The 21,629-nt window shown below is 46.8% G+C and overlaps 1 protein-coding gene across 1 annotated transcript; it reads right to left on the bottom strand.

The window, feature by feature from the left end:
* Window positions 1-1,112: 1,112 nt before the first annotated feature.
* LANCL1 (LanC like glutathione S-transferase 1) lies at window positions 1,113-21,043 on the bottom strand. Its single transcript, XM_059476169.1, has 9 exons — window positions 20,927-21,043; window positions 20,651-20,768; window positions 11,734-11,941; window positions 7,592-7,727; window positions 7,131-7,277; window positions 5,007-5,189; window positions 4,432-4,608; window positions 4,074-4,146; window positions 1,113-3,140 (listed from the first exon to the last, which is right to left on the bottom strand). Exons 1-9 carry the CDS (start codon window positions 21,008-21,010, stop codon window positions 3,064-3,066), a joined length of 1,203 nt encoding a protein of 400 aa, XP_059332152.1. The 5' UTR covers window positions 21,011-21,043; the 3' UTR covers window positions 1,113-3,063.
* Between the last annotated feature and the right edge of the window lie 586 nt (window positions 21,044-21,629).

The following is a 21,629-nucleotide window of genomic DNA, read 5'->3' as shown; positions in this document are numbered from 1 at the left end:
AATGAGAAATGAAGTAATTCAGGCAGACACAGCACTCTCTGTTGCTCTCTTGCACTGCCTCTATGTCACATCTTTGATAACTGAGGCTGCTGTCAGCTCCTGAGAGCTGAAACCATACTGGGCCCCCAGGGGACATGCACACATACAGATGGCATTTGGTTAACAGTCCTTGGGATGTTTTTTATCTTGCTGATCACACTTGCATACACAGGAGGTGAACACAAACAGATGATAAAGCATTCAAAATATGTTTTTACTTGTTTCTTGGGAATATAGGTTATTTTATATGTTTTTTATTTTTGTTTTTTTTTTTTTTAAACAGACCACCACCATGGACAAACACAACCAGCAACAAGTGTCAACTACCTACACTTCTGATAAAGTCGCTCTCAGGTGGCTTGAAACAGGACCAGTTGAATTTTCAAACTTGGTCCTGCTCCCTTTCCTTGGCACAAAGGTGGGTGGAAGTGGGCAGCACCACACCCAACCCCTGTATGAGAAAGGAAGGGTGACCAGAGAAACTGCACTATGCTGTTTTCTCATCCTCACTGCTTGACTCTCTTCCTCAAGACCTTTACCACCAACTTTAATAGAAACTATAGAAAACCAGGTTGTGTAGGACCTCAAGCTTGTGCTGGAGGGCAGGATCACCTCTATCCATACAGCTTGGTCTTAAAGCCTCTGCTGCTGGACAGTCACAGCCTCCCTGAGGTGCCCTGCTCCTCCTTTCACTGAGCAGGAGGTGCTTTTTTAGGATCCACCTCTTCCTTTTGGTGGCCAGCCCTGCAAACAGGTGTATTTTGGTGCAACCAACAGTAACCTGCAGGACTCTGGTCTCCAATGGAAGCCACAGAGGGAGGATGCAGCCTTGGATGGAGATATCAGTGCAAAAGGACGCCCTGGGATGAAAGCACAGCCTGCAAGAGAAAGCCCAGGACTGACTTTGATGGATTGGAGATGAGGGGAAAATGTGAAATATACTTAACACTCGAGGTGGGTGGAAGGCCACTGAGCCTCCAGGAGCTGCCAGCACAGCACAGCTGTTGTGGGATATGTTCATCTCTTCAGACATGAATCCTGGTCACAAAGCAGGAGGCAGAAATAACCAAGAGTTTGGTTGTTTCAGCATTTTTATTAGACAGTGCTCCACTCAACAGTTGTACACATGGCCCTGATGCTCCCCTGATCAGTGCACAAACCTTGGGACATCGTGCTCTCATGCCACCATGACCCAGGCTGCACAAACCATCTCCGTTTACAGAACTGGTGCCCAGGAGAAACACAGGCTCAGAGCAGTGTCCCTGCACTGCCAGCACACCAGCCAAGTTGGGAGGTAACTTCAAGTGCTGTTTGATTAGGCAACTCCTCCCTGTTTCCCAGTCACCCCCCTGTGCTGCTCAGTCCTGTGAGTGACAGGGGATGCTTGCTGCTGTGTCCATATGAGCCTGAGGCTCCTGACAGGGGTGCCCACCCTCAAGGAGATGAGCTTTTCTGCAATCCAGGCCGTCTTTTGATGGATTTTTGGAAAGGCAGCAGGAAAATGGGCTTTGAGGAAACAAATCAGCCTTTGGGGGTTTCTGGTTTCTGCTCCTTGCCTACCCAGGAGGTTCTCATGGAGCTCCCTGTGCCACTGGGCTCAGCTGCCCTGCATTCAGGCACGTGTGAGTGTGACCCTGCCAGCTTTGGTGGTCCTGCTCTGTCACTGCTGGCCCAAGAGAGTGGCTGTGCTGCCCTGCTGTTTCTCCCCTGCCCTTCTGGGACTTGAGGCACTCAGCAGCTCAGCCCCTGATAGATCAAAACCTGTGGCCACATTGGGCAGGCTGAGGAGCTGCTCTCAAACAGCACAAAGCTGTGTGGCTGCATCTGTAAACTTCCCTGAGCTCAGTGTATATGCTCAGTGCTAAGAAAGTGATTTACAGAGCCAGGTCCCAAATTCCTGTGAACTGGTGCAGCATCAGCTAAGGATGGAAAAGCACATCTACTCCCTGAAAGTACCTGACCTACCTGACACATCAAAGCCAGTTAACCCAGTGCAGATTTTCCAGTTGGGTAGATGAGTGGTTGCAAATCAAACCACAACAAGCAGTAGCAAGGCAAACAAGAGACTCAAATGATCCAGGTTTGGGAAAGCTTATAAAAGAAAACATGTAAATAACATCTATACAGCTAATAGCTTAAACACTGTCAGAACTCAGTGGCATACATTTCCCTTGTTGCTGCTGGTGGGCACCTGGCACCACCTAATACACAAATTTAAATAAAGACTGCAAAATAAACTCTCAAAGCTAACAAGAAGAGACCACAAAAGCAAGCATGCTTAGCTCACTTTTGGACTGGAGTCTGCCATTGGATGACCAGTGGAATAGCAATGTTTAATGTAAGATGGCAGTGGATTACTTGTCTGTCACTGGAACAAATGCACAGAAGACCTATAAATAGCCTTTGCCTTTAGAGCAGATAGGTGCAAACTCAGGACAAGCCTTTGGCATGTCAGTCCCAGCTCTGCCAGCTGCAATATGACATTAAAAATATACATAAGACTCCACAGTCCATCACATTCACTTCACGTGGCACAGCCCAGATACTGAACCATCTGCTCTCTGGGTGCTCAGAAAGAAAACACTTGAAAACAACTTCCAGGGCAATAGTCTCAGTTTTCCATCTGTTGTTCTCCAAAGGCAGCTAAATTCCTGCAACTATTTGTTAGCACAAAAAGAAGTTAAATAGCCCAGGTTACATTCAATAGAAAACTTCTTCCCAGGAAATGGGATACAGGAAATAGCAAAACTCTGTAGCCAACAAAATACTGTACAGTTCTCCCTGCTCCCACCTGCAGCCCTGAGTTTTTAAGGGACACCAGCAAAATCTGCATTCTGTCTTTAAAACTAAACAATGCAATGAGACAACTAGAAATGTTAGAGAACTCAGCATGCCCCCAGGAGGATGGACTCATGTTCAGTTAGGCGAACAACGGTGAGTCTGGAAAAAGGAGAAAGCAGCCTTGAACTGCATTTCCAAGTGCAGAAGGATACAGGGCAGCAAACTGCCAAGCAGGATTCAGATTTAGAGTTCAAATGCAGGGAACTTGGCCTTGGTAGGCACCAGCAGGTCAGCAAGAAAGTAAATTGTTCCAGCCATTCCTGAGGATGAAAAAAAACAGACTGTGCTTCAGAGAAATTCCCTTTGGGCACCATTTTTCTAGTTATCCAGGGAGTGAATGAATTATGAAGACAGGAGAAAAGGTCCTAAATATTTTTCAAGGTCTGAGCCCAGCTTTCCCAAGCAACTTTGGTACCTCAGTGTGGAAAAGCATTTTGAGGTTAATCAAACATTGAAAAACACCTGGCAAAATGCCATGGGTCCTTTCCCCACTCCACCTCCCTCCCTTCTGCTTTACCCATCCACAAGTTAAACACTGGGCAGCTTTGTCAAACTCTGGTGCTTGAGACACTGCTGCCCAAGCTCCTGATTGATGGAACATCTGCTGTCCCTTGGCCTGCAGCAGCCTAGGGAGACCAGGGCTAGCTGGGGGCTGGCTCCTTCAGCAAGTACCTGCTGATGGCAGATCTGGGGGCAGCTGTTAGCAGGAGGCACAAAGTGCCACAGGAGCCACCAAGGCCCAAAACAGCAGCTCCATTTGTTCCTCACCTTCAGAATCAAACTGGAACACTCATGAAGGATTTCAATCCTTAAAAAGGTACAGAAAAGAGAGAAGCCAGGCTACAAATAACCAGAAGGAGCCATGAAAGAATTCTCCCTGAGATCTGTATGTAACTCTGGGAGGCCTAAGAGGACGAGATGCTCCAGCTAAGACATTATCCTGTGCTACAGGGAGACTGCTTCTGGGCAAGGGTAGAAAAACCCTTCTTGGGTTTTGGTGGGTACAATTTCCTTTCCATCCCCTACACTGAGTTTTGCAAAGATTCCAGTGGAGCTTTCATTCTGTTTTCCTTGGTGCTAGAACAACTTAGATCCAGGAGCAAAACACAAGGCTAGAGACTGAGATTACCTTCAAAGAGAGAAAGAACAGCTTAGATCCAGGAGCAAAACACAAGGCTAGAGACTGAAATTACCTTCAAAGAGAGAGAATGGTGTGTCTGGAGTCCGGCACCCATGCTGCCCATAGCTTAAACACCACTCTGCAAACTGACAGAAGAGGTACAAAAAGTGTTCAAATTTGGTTAAAGGCAAGTCTTGAGAAGAAAATACAACCCCTTGTCCCCACACTACCCCTTGCAGAGCAAGGCTTCTGAGGGAAATCCCTTCTGTACGGGCTGTCAGACAGTGAGTGCACTGCTGAAGGACTACTCTGGTGCAGCTGGTCAGATCTAGCTGCGTGTCTGCCCCACTAGAAATTGCATTTCAAAGGCAAAGGCAGTGATGTAGAAGGCAGAAGTGAATAAGGCCCTCTACTGCCTCCCACAGCCTTACCTTGCAGGCCCTGTAGAGGTATTTCATGCTCTGAGTGAGGTTGTACAGTGCCAGGAAGGCATAAGCATTGCCAGCTGTGCCATGGCACAGCCCGTAGCCTTTCTTCAGTAACCCATACTGCCAGATCACTTCTGCACACTGCAGGGCATCACTCAGGTACTGCTGCTCCCCAAAGACCTGTGGAGACAAGAAACAGTTGTCCTTGCTGAGGCAATGTCCTCTAAACAAAGAGCATCCCTGTGGGATGCAGAGGCCTGGGTGTCCTGCTGAAGTGACTGCGCTGTTTACTTTTTAAGGAGGATATTTTTGATATCATGAGTGGGGATGTAACACCATTACTTCACACACAACTAGTTGTCACCATCTATCACCTGCAACAGGGCAGCCCACACAACTGATGGATATTTTCAGAAATATTTGTTTAAAAGATTAATTTCTGTATCAGAGGTTAGTGTGGGGTGATTTCACTGTAACAAGCCATCCTACTTCTAAGCAAAGGGGATGTCCCAGCATCTTCTCCAGAGGAAGTTTCACATGTAGGGGTCTCTGAAGGGTCTTTGCAAGGTTTCTGGTACCTTGTATGCCTGGAGAAGCATGTAGATCACACCTGGTGCTCCATGGCACCAGTGCACGAGGAGGTCTCTGGTGTCACCGATGCAGGGGGGGTAATTCCCAGATGGGAACTTCAGCTGGCACACATAGTCCACACTGGGCTTGATTGTGTTGTGCAGCTTCACTTGGCTCACTCCAAAGCCAGGCTAAGAGACAGAAAACATTTAAATCAGGGAGAATTACCATTCTGTGTGTCCCTAAGAGACCCAAGGTCTGCCCAAAAGGTGGAAACGAAGTCAACCATGGCTACACTCTCTCTTGCTCCTTGTAAATTAAGTAATTTCTTTGCTTTGAGCTTTCACAGTTCACAATTACCCACTCAGTCACTGGTTGCTCTGCCTTTTAGCAGGAACTTATTTCCAGTCCTACCCTTACATCCCACAAAGAAAGACTGCTCCTAGCATGTCACCTGCCCCTCTAAGCAAGAGACCTTGCTGCTGCTTTTCCTAAAGATGAGCAGGAATAGCTTCAGGTACCCAGAGCTGAAGTAAAGCAATATCAGTCTAAGATCAGTATTAAGGATGATTCCTTGCACCTAGAGCATCTCAGCCCATAGCTGCTGGGCCAGCCCAGCTGACAGGCTGCAATTCTGAATTCTGAATCTTCACAGATGCTGCTGGGTGATTTCAAGAGGCTGACTTCACTGCTGACCTCAGTTGGAAGCAAGGCAGTGGCTTCAGTGTCCCAAAGACACTGCCCCACATGAAATCTGTGCAGTTCTAATTTCTCATGGCAGACTGCAATGAACACTCTCACCTAAGGATTACACTGTTCTCAGGCTGGTAACTGGAACATGAAAAATCAATACTTGTGCTGTAAAGCCATTAGAGATAAAAGATGTTTTCCTCTCTGTATTTCACATTCTTGCTTCTTCCAAGGCTTTTTGTGCATCATGCTTGGCTGATCCAGGCTCCTTTTACTTCATACAGCAGAGAAGCATAAAGCCCATGAGTATTTTATGGGAGACAAAATTATTTAAACAGCTACTTGGGAAGAAGCTCAGGGACTTGGTACAAATTTAGGCTCACAGCACATTGCTGTCTCCCCTGCTCCTAGCTTGCTATTCTGTGCTTCTGGGAAATAGCCACCTTGCATCCCCCTCCTGCCAAATCTTCTAAGTCTAATCTTCTTAAAAATCACCAACCACCTCTTCCTCTCTGAGCAACAGAAATGTTATATTCACAGGACTGCTACTGATCCTGTATATGGGCTTTAACTTTGACAGTCCTGAAGGAAAGCTCAAATGCTTGAAACCTGGTGCCTTCCTTTTCCACCTGCTCTCAGACTTATGTCTAATAAAAGATTACAGACTATTTCTAGACCAAAATAATTTGTGTTGCTGATGGGTGCTCTTAATGCTTTAAAAATTCAATGTTATTTTTTGCTGTTATTTTTCTGAATGCTTGAGCACTGTAAATAGATGCACATAGGGACCCTCATAGGGGAATTATCACCCTCATTTTTTTTTCAGAGCCAGAATAGGGAATATTGACAGAGCTCCAGTGAGTTGTGCAAAACAGTGAGAAAGCATCAAAGCAAAGGGGTACTGCATCTCCCAGCCTCTTGTCTTGCTCTGCCTACTTCAGGCACTGCAAAACTCAGTTGCTTTATCAAAGTCCCACATCTTTCACATTTAGAAGCAGGTTCTGCTTTGGATACAAAGGCATTTCCCACTTTCCTACTATGAGCACAATTTTTTTCAGCATGCTTTTCTTTCAGAGATTCTCACTCTGCTCCAAGTAACCACCTCAGAAAATGCAGGGAGGCAGCAGATACCAACAAATGTGAATAATGTAGAAGCAATTAAAATGAGGGGGAAACTCAGACCCAGCAGAGCTACAGGCCTCCACTGTGTGACACTGCTGGTTAATGCAGGTCACATTTCTCCACAGATCTCCAAGGTCAGAGATTCAATCTTAGATTTGAAGAAAACCTTTTAAATTGGAAATGCATGATAAACACATGGGTAAGTCCATCAGACAAGGTATCTTTCCCAGTTTGACATTACTAAGAGCCAATTCAAATGCTGTTCCTTGTTCAAAGAAATGTGAAACAGTGCTAAGGGCCCATCCCCTCATGTCTCTTACCTGCATGAGATAGTAGTAGATCCCAGCCAAACCATGGGCTGCTCCTACATAGTACTCCTGGTACCACTCAAACATCAGTGGGCTCTTTGCTGTGAAGTTCCTCTTTCTGGCTAAGTTCTCTCCTGAGGCTACAACTGCTTCACAAACCTGTGCAGGGATGGGACCAAATGTGGGTGAGGGAAATGTTGCTGCCCTGGACACAGCACAGTGAGTATTCTGGCACAGAACAAGATTTGTTTTTCTGCCCAAGCAGAGGGTGGAATGAAATGCATGCCAGTCCAGTACTGCCCATGGATTTACATGGACAGCAGTGCTTTGTTCCTTTGGAAGAAAAGCAGGTATACCATGATGTGGTTTCTCCCTTATTGCCAGAGTTCTTTACGTCTAGCATTGGTTTTTACCTGCCCCAAGATGAGTTATATGAGAAGAGACAGATAACAAAGCAGCAAAAGGCACAGTACCTGCTGGATGTGGCTCTGAGGGATCTTTTCCTCTCCGAAGTGCTTGTTCACAAATATCAGTGCAGAGAGATAGCCCATGCGCCCGTAGAGGAGCTCGTCTGGCACTCGGGGGTCAGCCTTGTGGAGGTGCAGCAAACTGCAATGGAACATTCCCATGGGGGACATGAGAGGGAAATGCACTCAAACATTGCACTCAAAGCCATGGAAACAAGCACTAAGGCTGGAGCTCAAAACCATGGTTTGTTCCTTATGCTGCTGTATCAGAAATCAAAGTGATCCCTGTGGCAGGGAGAAAGATGAGGAGGACTCCATAATATAAGAAGGCTAATTAATTACTTTATTATACTATATTATTCTATACTACATTACATTTCATCCAAACTGAATCTGCACAAGCACCCAACTCAACTCAACTGCCCAGAACCTAGTGACTGCCTGCTGACCGATGGTCTGGACACGCACTTGGCCCTGATAGGGCAAAGGAACAAAACCCCATCACTCGTGGGTCAGCTTTGTGTAGGTGCAGCAAACTGCAATGGAACATTCCCATGGGGGACATGAGAGGGAAATGCACTCAAAGCCATGGAAACAAGCACTAAGGCTGGAGCTCAAAACCATGGTTCGTTCCTTATGCTGCTGTATCAAAGTGATCCCTGTGGCAGGGAAAAATGATGAGGAGGACTCCATAGTATTAGAAGGCTAATTAATTACTTTATTATACTATATTATTCTATACTGTATTACACTACATCTAAACTGAATCTGCACAAGCACCCAGCTCAACTCAACTGCCCAGAATCTAGCAACTGCCTGCTGACTGACAGTCTGGACATGTGCTTGGTCCTGACAGGCCAAGGGAACAAAACACCATCACTCTGGGTAAGCAATCTCCATATTGCATTCTGCTTTGGCACAGCAAATGAGGTAAGAATTGTTTTGATAATTCTTTTCTCTGCTTTTCTCAGGTTCAGAGAATGTGAATCCCACACTGCTGTGCCCTAGGAGCTGTCAGGCCAGGCTCTGGCTCTCAGCCTTCTGCTGCATGAGGTGTGGAATCACTCCTTTCCTTCTGCCTTTTGTTTGGCTGATTGCTTCAGTCTGCTCTGCTCTTCACAATGCATTCATACTATGTGCTTGGGTTTTAGAGCACCAGCTTGGAAAGCTACAGGAGGGGGAAACCTGGGCTGAAAGAAATGGTCAGCCTAAGCTGCTGCTCAGGAAAGGCTGCCCACCATTATCTCCTTGTGATGTTATTGGCAAGGGGGACACTCTGCCAAAAATCACCACTTTCAAATTATAGGGCTATCCTTTTAATTTGACTGCCTAAGGAATATTTGAAAGTCAAACTAGTGCTAATGGTATGTGGAAAAAAATCTCATCCCTAATGTTCTAAAGTCCTGATAGAGAAGCCCCTTCCTCTCCATGCCTACAAATAGCCTGGGCTATACTGCCAGGTGAGAAAGAGGTGTCTCCATGAGCTAAAAATGTAAGGGGTGGAGCTACAGATGTTGTTTAGTATCAAGCTGCTGTGGCACATGGAAGAAATATCCTCTAGGAAGAACTGAGCAGCAGTGAGGACACCTTAGCAAAGTGGGAGTGCTGTGGCTGGCTGAGGACAGCTTGTCTGGCACCAGGCTTTAGCCCACTAGTGCAGAGGGAAGTCTGCTGCAGTCAAGTATTTTCTTGCCACTTTTCTATTATGATATTGCCAAGCTGGTGATATTCCTGTAGTGTTAACAGAGACTGACAGCACTTCACACTGGTGCTTTGTAGCCCCATTCACTCTTGATGCAATTTTTCCTTTGTTTTACCTCTCATCACACTTCCAGAAAGACTGGATGTCCTTCCCTGTCAGGGCAGCAGGTAGCAGTGTGATTGGATTTGGCTTTATCTTTCCGTTCACCTGTAAGACAGCAATCTGAACAGTGCCATCACTTTTAAAATACCAGCAAAAGTGGCTTTAAGGCTATTCCCTGACTGTTTCCAGCTGTGAAACCAGCCAGGAAGAGCTTTGTGTGTGCTGAGCTTCCCTGCCTGTCTGGAGCAACTGGACCACTTTTTTTGTTCTTTGTGCATTACTGCTTTACCTCTAACTGCTTTTCCAGCTGGATCATCAGGAGAGGAAGCCTGCCAGGAGTTTCTGCTGTTTTTGAAACATGGTCATGCATTCAGAAAGAGATGCCTGGGATGCTGCTGGACTGACTGCAGGCAGAATGCATTTCTCAGGTGTGTGGGGAAAGTTGTGGTCTCTGAAAGAATGAGCCACTCCTATTCACATTATCAGCCTATCACCTCAACTGTCAACAATCAGCAGTTTCTGGACAAAGGGAGATCAAGGCAGCTGTAGAGCAAAATGGGATTTTTGTACACCACTGGCTCTGAAAGCAAAGCTTTGACCTTCTGAATTGGTGGGAGGTGATAGGAAAAAGAGGGCTCCTAGAACATGGCTCACATTTTCACAGGCTCTTGGAAAATAGGCTGCCCTGAAACATTAGTGTCTCTAGAGCATAAAAGCACGTTTTTTGGTCATGAACTCGTTTAGGAAAAAGCAAGCTTCTGTCTGTTCCACTGCAGGTAAAACCTGGCTGATGGATTCTCTCCACTGGCTCTGTAAAGATGAGGTGCTTTAAAAGATAGAGGACAAAATGCAGAGAGGCCCTTCTTCTCCACAGCTTTGATAGAAGTGCTCTTTCTGTGCACTTGCACTGCACAGCTTAGCAACTGCTCTGTAACTAAAGAGCATACTCAAAAACCATTTAAGAGTTTTGATCTAGGGAGCCACTTCTCAAAGAAATACTCTATTTTAAAGGAGCACAGTCAGGCTAACTGCTCTGGAAATTGGTGGCAGAGTAAGAATAGTAGAACTGTTCATTTGAGAAAGCCACATTTTTCTGTTTTCCTCTTGCAGATGTATGAAGAAACCAATTTCCAGTGTTCTGACATTATTACACCATTAGATGGCAGTGCAAAATTCATCACGAGATTCCATTCTGCCACCAACCCACAGGCAGAACAAGAGGGATATGGGGAAGGAGACCTCAGCAAGAAAACATTAATTAGGGATTGTTTTTACAACCTGGGACTTATGCACTGACCACAACTGACCAGTATTGTTTGACAGATTAATTCTCTTTCTGTTAACAAATATGTTAATCTTAGTGAGATTTTGCCACTCTGTCAAAGCAAAATCTAACCCAGAGATTATTACCAGACCAAAGAAAGAGTTCTGTCCTCAGACTGATTGTATCTGCATAAACCAGAAGTTATTCTTAGTTAAGGGAGTGGAACTTGGTGTCCAAACCATACAGACACCTCTGATTCCCACCTGTGGCTTTTTTTAATTGCTATTATGCATCACTTTCTCAGGGCTGTTTAAGGGCAGTCAGTGCTCTGAAGCATCAGGGGTTTTGTCTTTCTTTGTGCTCATCAGGTAGGAGTGGAAGCTCTCTACAGGGCTGTTTCTCACCTTCCTAAAACCCATCTCCCTTAACTGAGAAATGCTTGCAAATACATCTCCTTAACTATTTTCCTTCCTCTGCCACATGCTGATCTATGCCTGCTTGTTTGTCCTTTTCTTGTCTTAAGTACCCAACAAAAATGCATCTGAAAACAGTCGAGGAAAGGCAGGAAATAGAAATAAATGAATCATAACCAGCTGCATTCTGCAGTTGAAAGGGATGCTGTCAATCTTAGGTTTAAGTCAAAGACAACTAATAAAGAGCAAGTGGAAGCAAGTACCAAAATTAAATCTAATAATCTTACCACATTTTTCCTTTTCATCAAAATGACTGCAAAGCTAAATTAAAATGTTCTCAAAAACCACCAAACCCCACCTTCTGGGTTTTTTTTCTTTTTAATTTTGGCACTTTTTTCTTCCTGTGTTTATTAGAATTATTTTTAAGATGGCAGTAGCAGCTGAACAATAGAGGCTTGCAGGCTGCCATGCAAACGTGTTTGTCCTTAAACCACCTCTTTCACCAGGGCCAGAAAAGTTTGTGCTGCCTTGCTAAGTTACTGAACTATCTCTCACACAAGACTGCAACAAAATGTCTTCACATTTGTCAGAGAGTGCCTCATCCAAGCCCAGAGCAGCTCTGTGAGCACGAGGAAGGTCAGGACAGAGACATGAGCAAGGCTTTTACCGGATGATGCAGTCTTCTGCCTGCTTCTGGTTCTGCAGCTTGTGGTAGACAACAGCAGCCACTGCCAGGGGCCCAGCATCACCACACAGGAACGTGATGGATCTCCTGGTCAGGCACCTCAGGCTCTTCTTCACGTACTCATGGGCCACCTGAAGGTAGGCTGGGTCTCCATACACTTCAAACAGGTGCAGATACAGCAAAGCAATGCCTGCAGGAGGAATAGAAAGGTTGCATCCATTAGAAATGTTTGCTGTGTTACTTCAGTGAAGCTGAAAGTCTGGCCTGGCCCTCATTTAGGGTATAAGCCTGACAGGCTTCTCAGGGACATAACCCACAGCCTCCTTTCCTTGTGCCTTGCTGCTGCTTGTGAGTGGATGGCAGGTCGAGAGAACAGCAGGGTCTGACCCAGGAAGGCCTGGAGAACAGAATTGCATAAAATTTTATATACAATTACATACAATTTTCATATGCAATTACATATATATATATATCTAATATTGTATGTTTTCATTTACAATATACATACAATTTCATATACAATTCTTTTATATACAATTACATACAATTTTCATATACAATTACACATATATATCTAATATTGTATGTTTTCATATACAATAGACATACAATTTCATCTACAATTATTTTATATCCAATTACATACAATTTTCATAGCAAGGAGCAAAAGGTGAGGCCTAGACAAACCCACCTAAATCCATACACTGTACCTGTGACTTTTGCTCAACAGTGAAAGGGGAAAAAAGTCATCTTTGGGCAGATGGTACTTGTGACATAGCAGAACTGAGTTGTCACCCTCTCTATTTTTTCCCCATGGTCAGGGGGTAAGGGGTGGGGTCACTTAGCTTGGATTGGATTTTTTAAAAAAGTGACACACCATCAGCACTGAGAAACAGCATCCTTAGGACATCCAGACATCATACTCAACTCTTTTTAAAACTTTCCTTTTATTATTCTTTTTTAATTCCTTTCCACTGGGAAGCACCAGCAAGGTTGTTGCAGTTCCCTGGACATAATCTCCTGCTGTTGAGCATGTCCCAAGCCCTAAAGCAAGAACTGGTGCATCCTAGGAAAAAGGGGACTGCCCAATTCTCCTCTGCAGCAATCACTCATGAGATCAGCCCCTGTCTGAAACACAAACAGCTGCCTGGAATACTGCAACAGGCTGCATGGTCCTCACTAGAGGTTTCCAATGGACTGGCCAGCTACAGAAACAGTTCTGCTACTGAGCAGTCACATCAATTGCTGTCCTTTGCCTCTGTGTGCCTTGTCTTCAGCCAGCTCTTGAAGCTTTCAGTAGGTGAATGAGGCGCTCAGTAAGTCTGTGCCTGACAGGTCTGTCACACTTGAACCCTCCTTCTGATCTGGGAGCCATCCTCAAACCTGCACTGAAGAAAGCTACTGGCCTACATCACTTTGAGAAGAGCTTATTTCTCCCCTTAACAATAACCATTTCTAAGAAGACTCAGGTTCTGCATTAAGCCTAAATTAACAGAGCCAATCTCTGCAGATTTTGATGTGTTAAGGTCAAGGGGGCAAGCGTGCTGCAGAATTACAGTCCGAGGTACTGAGGACAATTTCAAACTTGGATAATTTTCTCATTTTGCATGGGTAATCTCCAAAGCTTCATGTTACAGACAATTCAATTCCACATGTACATTATGTATAAAATTTCCATTTCCTGCTGAAGCTAATAACCTTGTTCTCTCTCTAAGCAATTTAGTGCTGGCAATTCTAGAGAGAGCTCAGCTGTACAGTGCCATCACTCAAGTCTGTAAGGATGTAGATATGAAGCCCTTCTTTAAAGGGGAACCCTCCTTTTCCAGCTAGAAAATGTCAAGTGACTCTTCTTGATTTATTTAGTACCTAGCACATCTTCTAGACTCTTATTAGCCTGATAGCTGTCTGAGCACAACTTGCACTCTTGACTTATCTGCTTTAATACAGAACTTTTAGCTTTGTAAGTAGTTTCTATTCCCACTGCCATCATACCACCCTAATTATGCACATAAGTATCCTGCCAAGACCACTACAGGGATTGAATTCTTAGAAAGTAAATCTCACCATTGTTTTCCTCTGATTTCTTTGCCTCTCCTCTTTTATAACATTTCTCACCCCTTATCCTCTCAGGCCCAAGCATCTTTTGAAAGACTCCAAAAAACCACTGACCTGTACTAAAGGATGAAGCTGCTTCCCCAAAACATTCACTTTTCCTTTTTATTTAAAACTGAAAGGTCTTATAAACTGCATCTAAAGCCAGTTTTCTCAATTCATTCCTGTTGTCATTTGATACTGGCAATACTCCAGGTACCCATGAAAGCTGTTTGTTGTTAACTCTCTTCTGTTACAGTTGGGCAGAGGAGAGGGGAAAAAAATTAACAAAGGACTCATGGGATGAGATAAGGATTGGGAGAAAAAAACACTCTAAGGGTGTTCAAATGTAAAGGTATAAAGTAAATTTATTATTAACAGTCAGAGGAGGATAATGAGAAGTAAAATAGGCCTTTAAAATACTTCTTTCACCCCCAGGCTCTCCCTCCTTCCCACTGACAGCAGAGGGAGACAGGACATGAGAATTTTGGTCTGTTCATCACTCAAGATCTTCTTCTGTTAATTCAGAGAAAGGAGCCCTTTCTCAGCTAGGCTGTGGGGTCCCTCCCATGGGAGACAGCCATTCCAAAACTGTTGTGGCATGGGTCACTTGTCCACAGGGTAGTCTTTAAGGACAGGCTGCTCTAGTCTGGAAGCAAGGGCCCTGTCTCTGTCTGTCTCTGGAAGCAGGAGCCCTCCCGCTCTACTTGGGTCTCCCACTGGATCACAGCTTGCTCTGGCATCCACCCACTCCAGCGTGAGCACTTCTCCCAAGGGCTATGAGTGGATCTCTGCATTCCCTGTGAACTTCATGCATTACAGGGGCACAGCTGCTTCACCACAGCCTGCAGAGGAACCTTGGCTCTGGTGCTTGGAGAACCTTCTCCCCCTCTTTCTTTCCACTGACCATGTTTTCGCCCACATGTTCTCACTTCCTCCTCCTTTCTGACTAGAAGACAAACTGCTACTTGTAGTACCACTGTCAACAACTCCCACCAATTCAAAGACTCCTGTAGGAACCTGTAGCACTGAGAAGCTGATCTCACCTAGGCTCCATGCCAGGGAATTGCCCATCCTGTTTCTGTGCTGGCCAGGCAGCCACAACACCATCTCACGGGCAGCGGCAGCCGCAGCGGTGCTGGTGCTGTTTAATGCCTCTCCTCATGTGGAGAGGTGTTAAAAAATAAAATCAAGGTGTGCAGGCCTCACAGGGACATAAGGTGTGATCTGCAGTCTCTCTGTTTGGCTCATGTCTCTGTACATGTGGGGTGCCAGGAAGGAGAAGCTGCCACCCCAGCCCTGCCCTTTCAGCCATAGTGCATTGCCACAGGCTGAGCCAGCATGGCAGCAGCCACAGTGCCTCCCCACCCTTGGGAAATAAACTGCCTGTGCTCTGTTTTCATTTTCTTCTTAACTATGTCATCACAGAGGAGTTACCAGCCTCTGTAACTGAGCCAGCAGCAGGTCCATCTTCAGAGCCATCAGAGATTGGCTCTGTAGAACATGGTAGAAGCTTCCAGCAGCTTCTCACAGAAGGTACCCCTGTGGCCCTCCCCTGCTACCATAAACCAGGCCATGCCAAATCAACACAATCCATCAAGGAACTCCTTCCTCCCAAACTGATCAGAAGGGCACAAGCAGGGCTGCCTTCAGCTTGCTGGTCCCTCTGCTGGCACCTGTGAGCCCCATAGGGGACAAGGCAGCAGAAGAGGGCAGGCACAAGCATGAAGAGGCAAAGTTGATGGATGTATTTAGAGGGATACAAAACAGTCACCTGGGTGGGGATATCTGGTATTAGCCTGTGTGCCAAGGTGCAGGCAGAGCATTTCAGAGGCAGTGCAGGTCAGAGGGAAGGGTATCCAGGCAGTGAACTTGGTTCAGTTAAGGCAGTGTTGCTCTGCCTTCCACAGCTCTGCTCGCTCCCTCTCCAATGCCCTCTTCACCCCAACTGACTGGGTAGGTTTGGGACTGACTGGTGTTTGTCTGGCATGCTTTAAGTGGTATACAAACACAGCATCACCAGACACATGAAGATAGGCAAGTTGTGGATCTGCTCCAATTCTCTGTGACCTGGAGGTCTGATGTTCAGTGTTCCACTTGGAAATGTGACCCAGTTTTGTGACCTCTGACTGTTTCCACTCAGAACTACCATCCAGTGGCCTGCTACTGCCAAAGATGTCTGGGCTTTGTCCTGTTGATTGTTTACTATTGGACCTTTTTCTCTGTAGTTTCTCAGATGTCCAATTTTTTTTGCTTCTAGCCCCGGAGCAGAGCTGAACGAGATGGGGAATGCACCAGGGAGTCCTTGATGGTACAGGGCTGCACAGAACATGTGCTGCTGAGAGACCAACAGGGCTCTGCTGACTGAAACAGCCACTCCAGCATGCAGAAAGCCAGTACACAGGAGCTGAGTGTCCATGCCTGAGATGCCTGCTCACTGCAGGGAATCAGGAGGCCAAAGTCAATCCTGTGTGCCTCACAAAGCCTGCTTAGTCAACACCTTCAGAAGGACAGTGAACAGCACCTCTCTCCTCTCACCCTCCTGCAGGGTAGGTGCAGAGGTAGGTACTACTTTGCATTAGAGATTTCTTTAGAGTGGGGCAGTGGAGTTACAGACAATTGTGCCAGTTGTGCCAGAGTTACAGCCAGCTTGTGCTGATGCCCTGACTTCAGCAACCATTGCCTTCAACAGAGCAGGCAAATACCAGGGAAGGTCCTGCTTGTGAGCTGAAGCTCTGCAGTAGGCAGAAATGTGAGCTAAAGCTCTGCAGTAGGCAGAAAGAGAATCTCATCCACATGATCATTCTGTTGATCAAAGAGAGGCTGTGCCTCAACTTCTCTGCAAGTTTAGACTTGCTCTTTTGTTGGCCTGCAAGCAGTTTGCTTTGCAAGCAAGTTATGCCCTTAGACTGTTCTGAACATGCCTCCTTGCCCAGCAGGAGCTGAGCTGTGCTTCTCCTACCAAGGAAAGGAGGTTACCATAAGAGGATATTTTGTTCCAAACCAACCACCTAGAGTTATAAAGATCTCAGAGATCTTGCATTGACCCAGGGCAGTAAATCAGCCAGCAGCCTCAAAGCAGGATGTCAAACACAGAGGAAGAAGCAGAATCCTATCTCTGCACAGTGATGAAGCCTGATGGTTTCTAGTGAGACAGCTGATGCCATTTTATTAGGCCAGGCATGGGGTAAAAGAGCATGGATGGCCCAGCTTTATTGCCCAGCTCAAAGGATAATTAGCATCTCTCCTGGTGCAGACACATGGGATGCTCCTTGCACTTCTACCTGCATGCCAAAGCCACACTGCATGCAACAGTGAGACACCTCTGGAAGTCCATGTTCAGAACTGGCTGGGGAGTCAGTTTGCAGCTTCTCTTCTGACTGCATGATTGATCATCCAGGATGCCAAAGCATTTATCCTGCCTTAAAACCTGGGTAACAGACCTTCTTCTGTTAAACTTTTTGCCCCATCACAAAATCCTACAACAGGTTAGGTTAGCAGGGATCAGAGGTGATCTGCTCCAACCCTCTGAAAGGAAGGTCAGCATCAAATTTGCATGCCATTGCTCTGGGCCTTGTCCAGTCAAACACTGACTATCTCCAAGAACAGAAAATTCACAAAAAACTACCTGCCAAGCATTTGGCAGCAATGTGGTTTATGTGAGTGACCCAAGGCACTCTATTATCTCTGAGCAAATGCATCCTCACTTTCTCTGGTTCTATAGGGATTATCTGAGGATTTACATTTTTCTGAACAGGACTAAAAAGGACGTAAGTTCTCTGGGTTCTGAGGTTAAAATGAACATATTGCACTAAAGTGAATGAAAAGTGTTTTTCCAGAAGTTTTCCTGAACTGGTTCAGTTGTAATTTCATTTTCACATGGCTTTCCTTTCAAAAGACAACTAAGCCCTGCTCCTTGTCCCTACTTGCCAATGGCCAGCCAAAAGCTATGGATGGGGCAGGCCAGCTGAACTCACTGGGCAGTTTCAGAGGCCCTCTGTGACTAAGACATTGCCAGAGAAGTGGATGCTTGCATGGAAAACAAATTCCAAGTGAACCACCACAGCGTGGAGGAAGGTGAATCTCTCCCTTACATACCTCATCACCCTGGAAGGATGCAACAGACCAGTAAGCACTGGACTCAGAAGCATCCTGGCTTCTGCAGTCACCTGTGACAGGAGTGAATTCCTTCCACTCCCTTTCCATCAGCTGTGCTCCCAGTCAAGACAGTTTTTGGAGCAAGGCCTTTTGCATTACCACAAATACCAAAAGGCATCCAGGTTTCCCTCAGCATCCTCAGGCTAACCTGGAAATGGATGAGGCTGCTGTGCTTCTACCAGATCTGCTTCTGCCTCAGAATTAGCTTAGAGCAGCTTAGCTTCCCTCAGTCAACACCATGATACCAGTGAAACAGATTAGGGAAAAACCTCTTCCAGCAGCCTCCCTAAACTGATGAAAAGCCAAAGCAGAACACAACAGCTGAGGCTGGTCTGTACCCAGGCACGTACCAGGAGCTGCCTATGGGGCCCTGATCTCTATGGGGAACTGAATGAGAATGTAACAAGCTGATTCAAATATGTTTTGAGGGCATTCAGCCATACACTGGATAATCTTGATCCAAAGTGTGTTTCACTGACTCTGAGCTGAAAACCTGAGTTCTTCCTTCCCTCTGCTCCAACTTCATGTGCCAAGAAGCCGTGGCTTCCCTGGCACAGCGCACGCTGGGGGAACAGGGCTCTGTCAAGTGTGGTGGGAAAGAAAGGAGCCCCAAAGTAAAATGCCAGCATATGCTGTGCATTACTGAGTGCAGTATAGTACACTCAAGCACGTTACATCTCACAGAGTTTGTGCCAAGAGAGCCATATTTCAAATCTCCCTTATTAGCGGCCACGAGAGTGAGGGCTGATTTCAGACTGCTGGGCAATGATTCACATGAGGAGATACCCAACAAGCCTTTCCTACACAAGCAATTACAGGAAAAAGCTGCTGTCTTGGCCCAATTAATTGTGTCTCTGGAAACCAGCTCTGAATAAATTAATATAGCTAGAATTGGAAAGGAAGGTAGGGTGACAAAGTTATAGTGTGACATCTGCAAACTTCACCACGCTGGTTGTGACTTCCAGGAAATCTGCCCATGGATTTTTTCCTATTAGCCAAGGCAAGAAGGCTGTGTGCCCATTGAGGAATGATCTCTGGGAAGAAAAGAGAAGAATCCCTCTTGAGAAACTGCCTTCCAAATGAAAACAATCTGAAATCCTGAACCAGATTTCTCAGCCACTGTTTCATAACTGCAGTCACTTTCCAACACAAAGTACCTTAGGACCACCTTCAGAAAAGGAACATGGCCTCTGGGGAAAAGTGTTTTCCTTCTCCCCAAGAGTACTCCTAACATCTACTATCCTCCTGCTTTGTCTCCTGAATTTTCTGCAATCATGACTGAAGACCACCTTTACCATAGCAGTGCTTCTCATCAGAGGGGACTCCAGGGGAGGGTCACACAGACTGGAAAACTGAACATGTCTGCCAAGGTGGAATCAGCCAGCACTCAGCAGAAATGTATAAATTCACTGGCAGCAGCAGCAGAGTGCTGCCAAGACAGCAGCTGATGAAATCAATGTTCTCCCACGCTGGAATTTAATACTGGCATCCTAGCATTTCTTATGAACTGCTCTTCAGTGCTCTCAGTGCCTGTCTGCCTTACTAAAATTTTGAAGCAGGCATTTCTAGCACTGCTGTCATCAAGCTGCAACGTTAGTTTAGCACCAACACACTGAACACCACTCTCAAAAGCAAACTGTTGGCATTAAGTTCCACAGCACCCACACACAAGCCAGCCACACCCAGATTGTACTGTAGAAAGTTGCCATTTATGATTGCAGTATACTGCAAAAAGAAAAGCAGCAGCATCAAAAAAATCTTGCAGCAAGCATCAGATTGATTTCAACTATCCTAGGGTCTCTGAATAGGGCCTGGCACAGCACAGAAAGCAGGGGAGACGTGAGAGCACACAGCAGCAGCTGAAGTTGGGGCACAGAGAAAGGTGTGTCCTCCTTGGCACCAGTGGGTAGAAACAGGGAGGCAAAGGCAGGGCACACTTCCAAGGAAGGAAAACCAGGTTGAAAATGCAGAATAGGAGAAAGGCAACCTCCTAGAAGCTTTGCAAACAAGTTGGTACAAGGAAGGCTTCCACACTTTGTTATACTCACATTAGTATTTCTGCTCCTTCTGGCAGGCACTGGAGTAAAGCCAGCACTCCCTAAGTGGAGTGGCACTACCTGGGGAATAGGAATGGAGCAATCTTCCAATCAGACAAGGTCATCAGATAAATTACAGCTCCAATAGAAAAGACAGACATTATCTCAGGCCATTAAGCTCACTGCTGCCAGATGCAAGGGCTCCTTGCAGGTAAATGACTTACCGTGTACACCTGCCTACTTCATGGGGCAGTGGATGGAGCACTGGTTTTGTTGTCATCATCCCCACCATGGCTAGATTTGGAACATGTCCCTTTGCAGGCTCCCATGCTTACACTCAAACAACTGCTGGCCTTCTCCGTGGTGTTAAGTCCAGCACTATTAATCCTGCCCTGTGACACTGTGGCCTTCACTCTGCAGCATGAAACCTGCCTCAAAAACGGGGAGTCTAGAAAGACTTGTTCTCTTGTTCTAATGGACTAAACCACGCAGAACAAGTGCCATTCTTGACATGGATCTACCGTGACCATTCCAATGGCCAAACCCCACGGTCTGCCAGGAGCTGATCTAGAGGTGAGCTCCAGAGAGCTGCTGCTCCATGGGACCGACCCTACCTGTCCAGCCAGTGTACGCCGTGCAGTCATGCGGGTCGGCGGACTTGAGGCCCTTCTCCATCTGCTGCAGCAGCTCCCTGATTTTGTTATTCAGCCGCTGCGTGAATTCGGGGGTCAGCTGTGGAGAGAAAACCCACCAAACGTGAAGGCAACGCGGGTGGGCATCGGTACACGGGGTATCCCTGGGGAACCGCGTTTGGAACCAGACAGGTGTCAGCTCTACACGGCCTGGGGGCAGATCCCGGGGCAGAGCCGCCTCACCCCAGCCCCGCTCACCCGCCCGGCCGCGTCGAAGTAGCTGGTGGCCAAGGACTTGTCATAGTCCGCGTAGGGGTTCGGCAGTGCCCGCTGCGCCATCATAGTGCCGCTCTGCTCGGCCCTGCTCGGCCAGGCCCGCCCCGGCTCCGCCCCGGAAGGCGCCGCTGCCGCCGCTCACCCCTTCCCGTGCCAGGGGCGGGCTCGGGGCCCGCGGCTGCTGCCGCCCGTGCTGAGGGGGCGCGGGGTGTTGTCTTCTCGATCCTGTGGGGGTGAAGGCCTGTTGCAGCAGGTTGTGTCTGCTGTAGAGAACCCTGTGGAGCTCAGGTCCCTTGCAGCTGACCGTGCAGCTGATCATCGAGGGGCCGGCTGCAGCTGGCTCTGTGGGGCTAAGGTCGCTCTGCTGCTAGGTCTGTGTGCTTTTGGAGTATAAGGTCGCTCGCAGCTGGCCTTTGTGGGGCTTAAGGACACTGTAGGGCTGAGGGTAATTGTCACTGTCTGGCTTAGGGAGCCCTGTGAGATTTTGGGCCCCTTACAGGTGGCCCTGTGGGGTTTAAGGCTGATGTGGGGCATCCTGTGAGGTTTGGTCCAGCTGGCTGCGTGGAGCTTGCAGACCCTGTGGGATTAGGGGCCCCTCACACCAGCCTGGAGTGCATGGGCACCACATGAGTTTGGTGTTGGTGCAGGTGCTGACAGAGGGTCGACCCAAAGAGAATGTGCTGAG

The sequence above is a fragment of the Ammospiza nelsoni genome, chromosome 7, assembly GCF_027579445.1.
Source record: "Ammospiza nelsoni isolate bAmmNel1 chromosome 7, bAmmNel1.pri, whole genome shotgun sequence".
In the NCBI taxonomy this organism is placed as follows: domain Eukaryota; kingdom Metazoa; phylum Chordata; class Aves; order Passeriformes; family Passerellidae; genus Ammospiza; species Ammospiza nelsoni.
The sequence above is the reverse complement of the archived record's forward strand: the minus strand, read 5'-3'. Positions and strand labels throughout refer to the sequence as shown.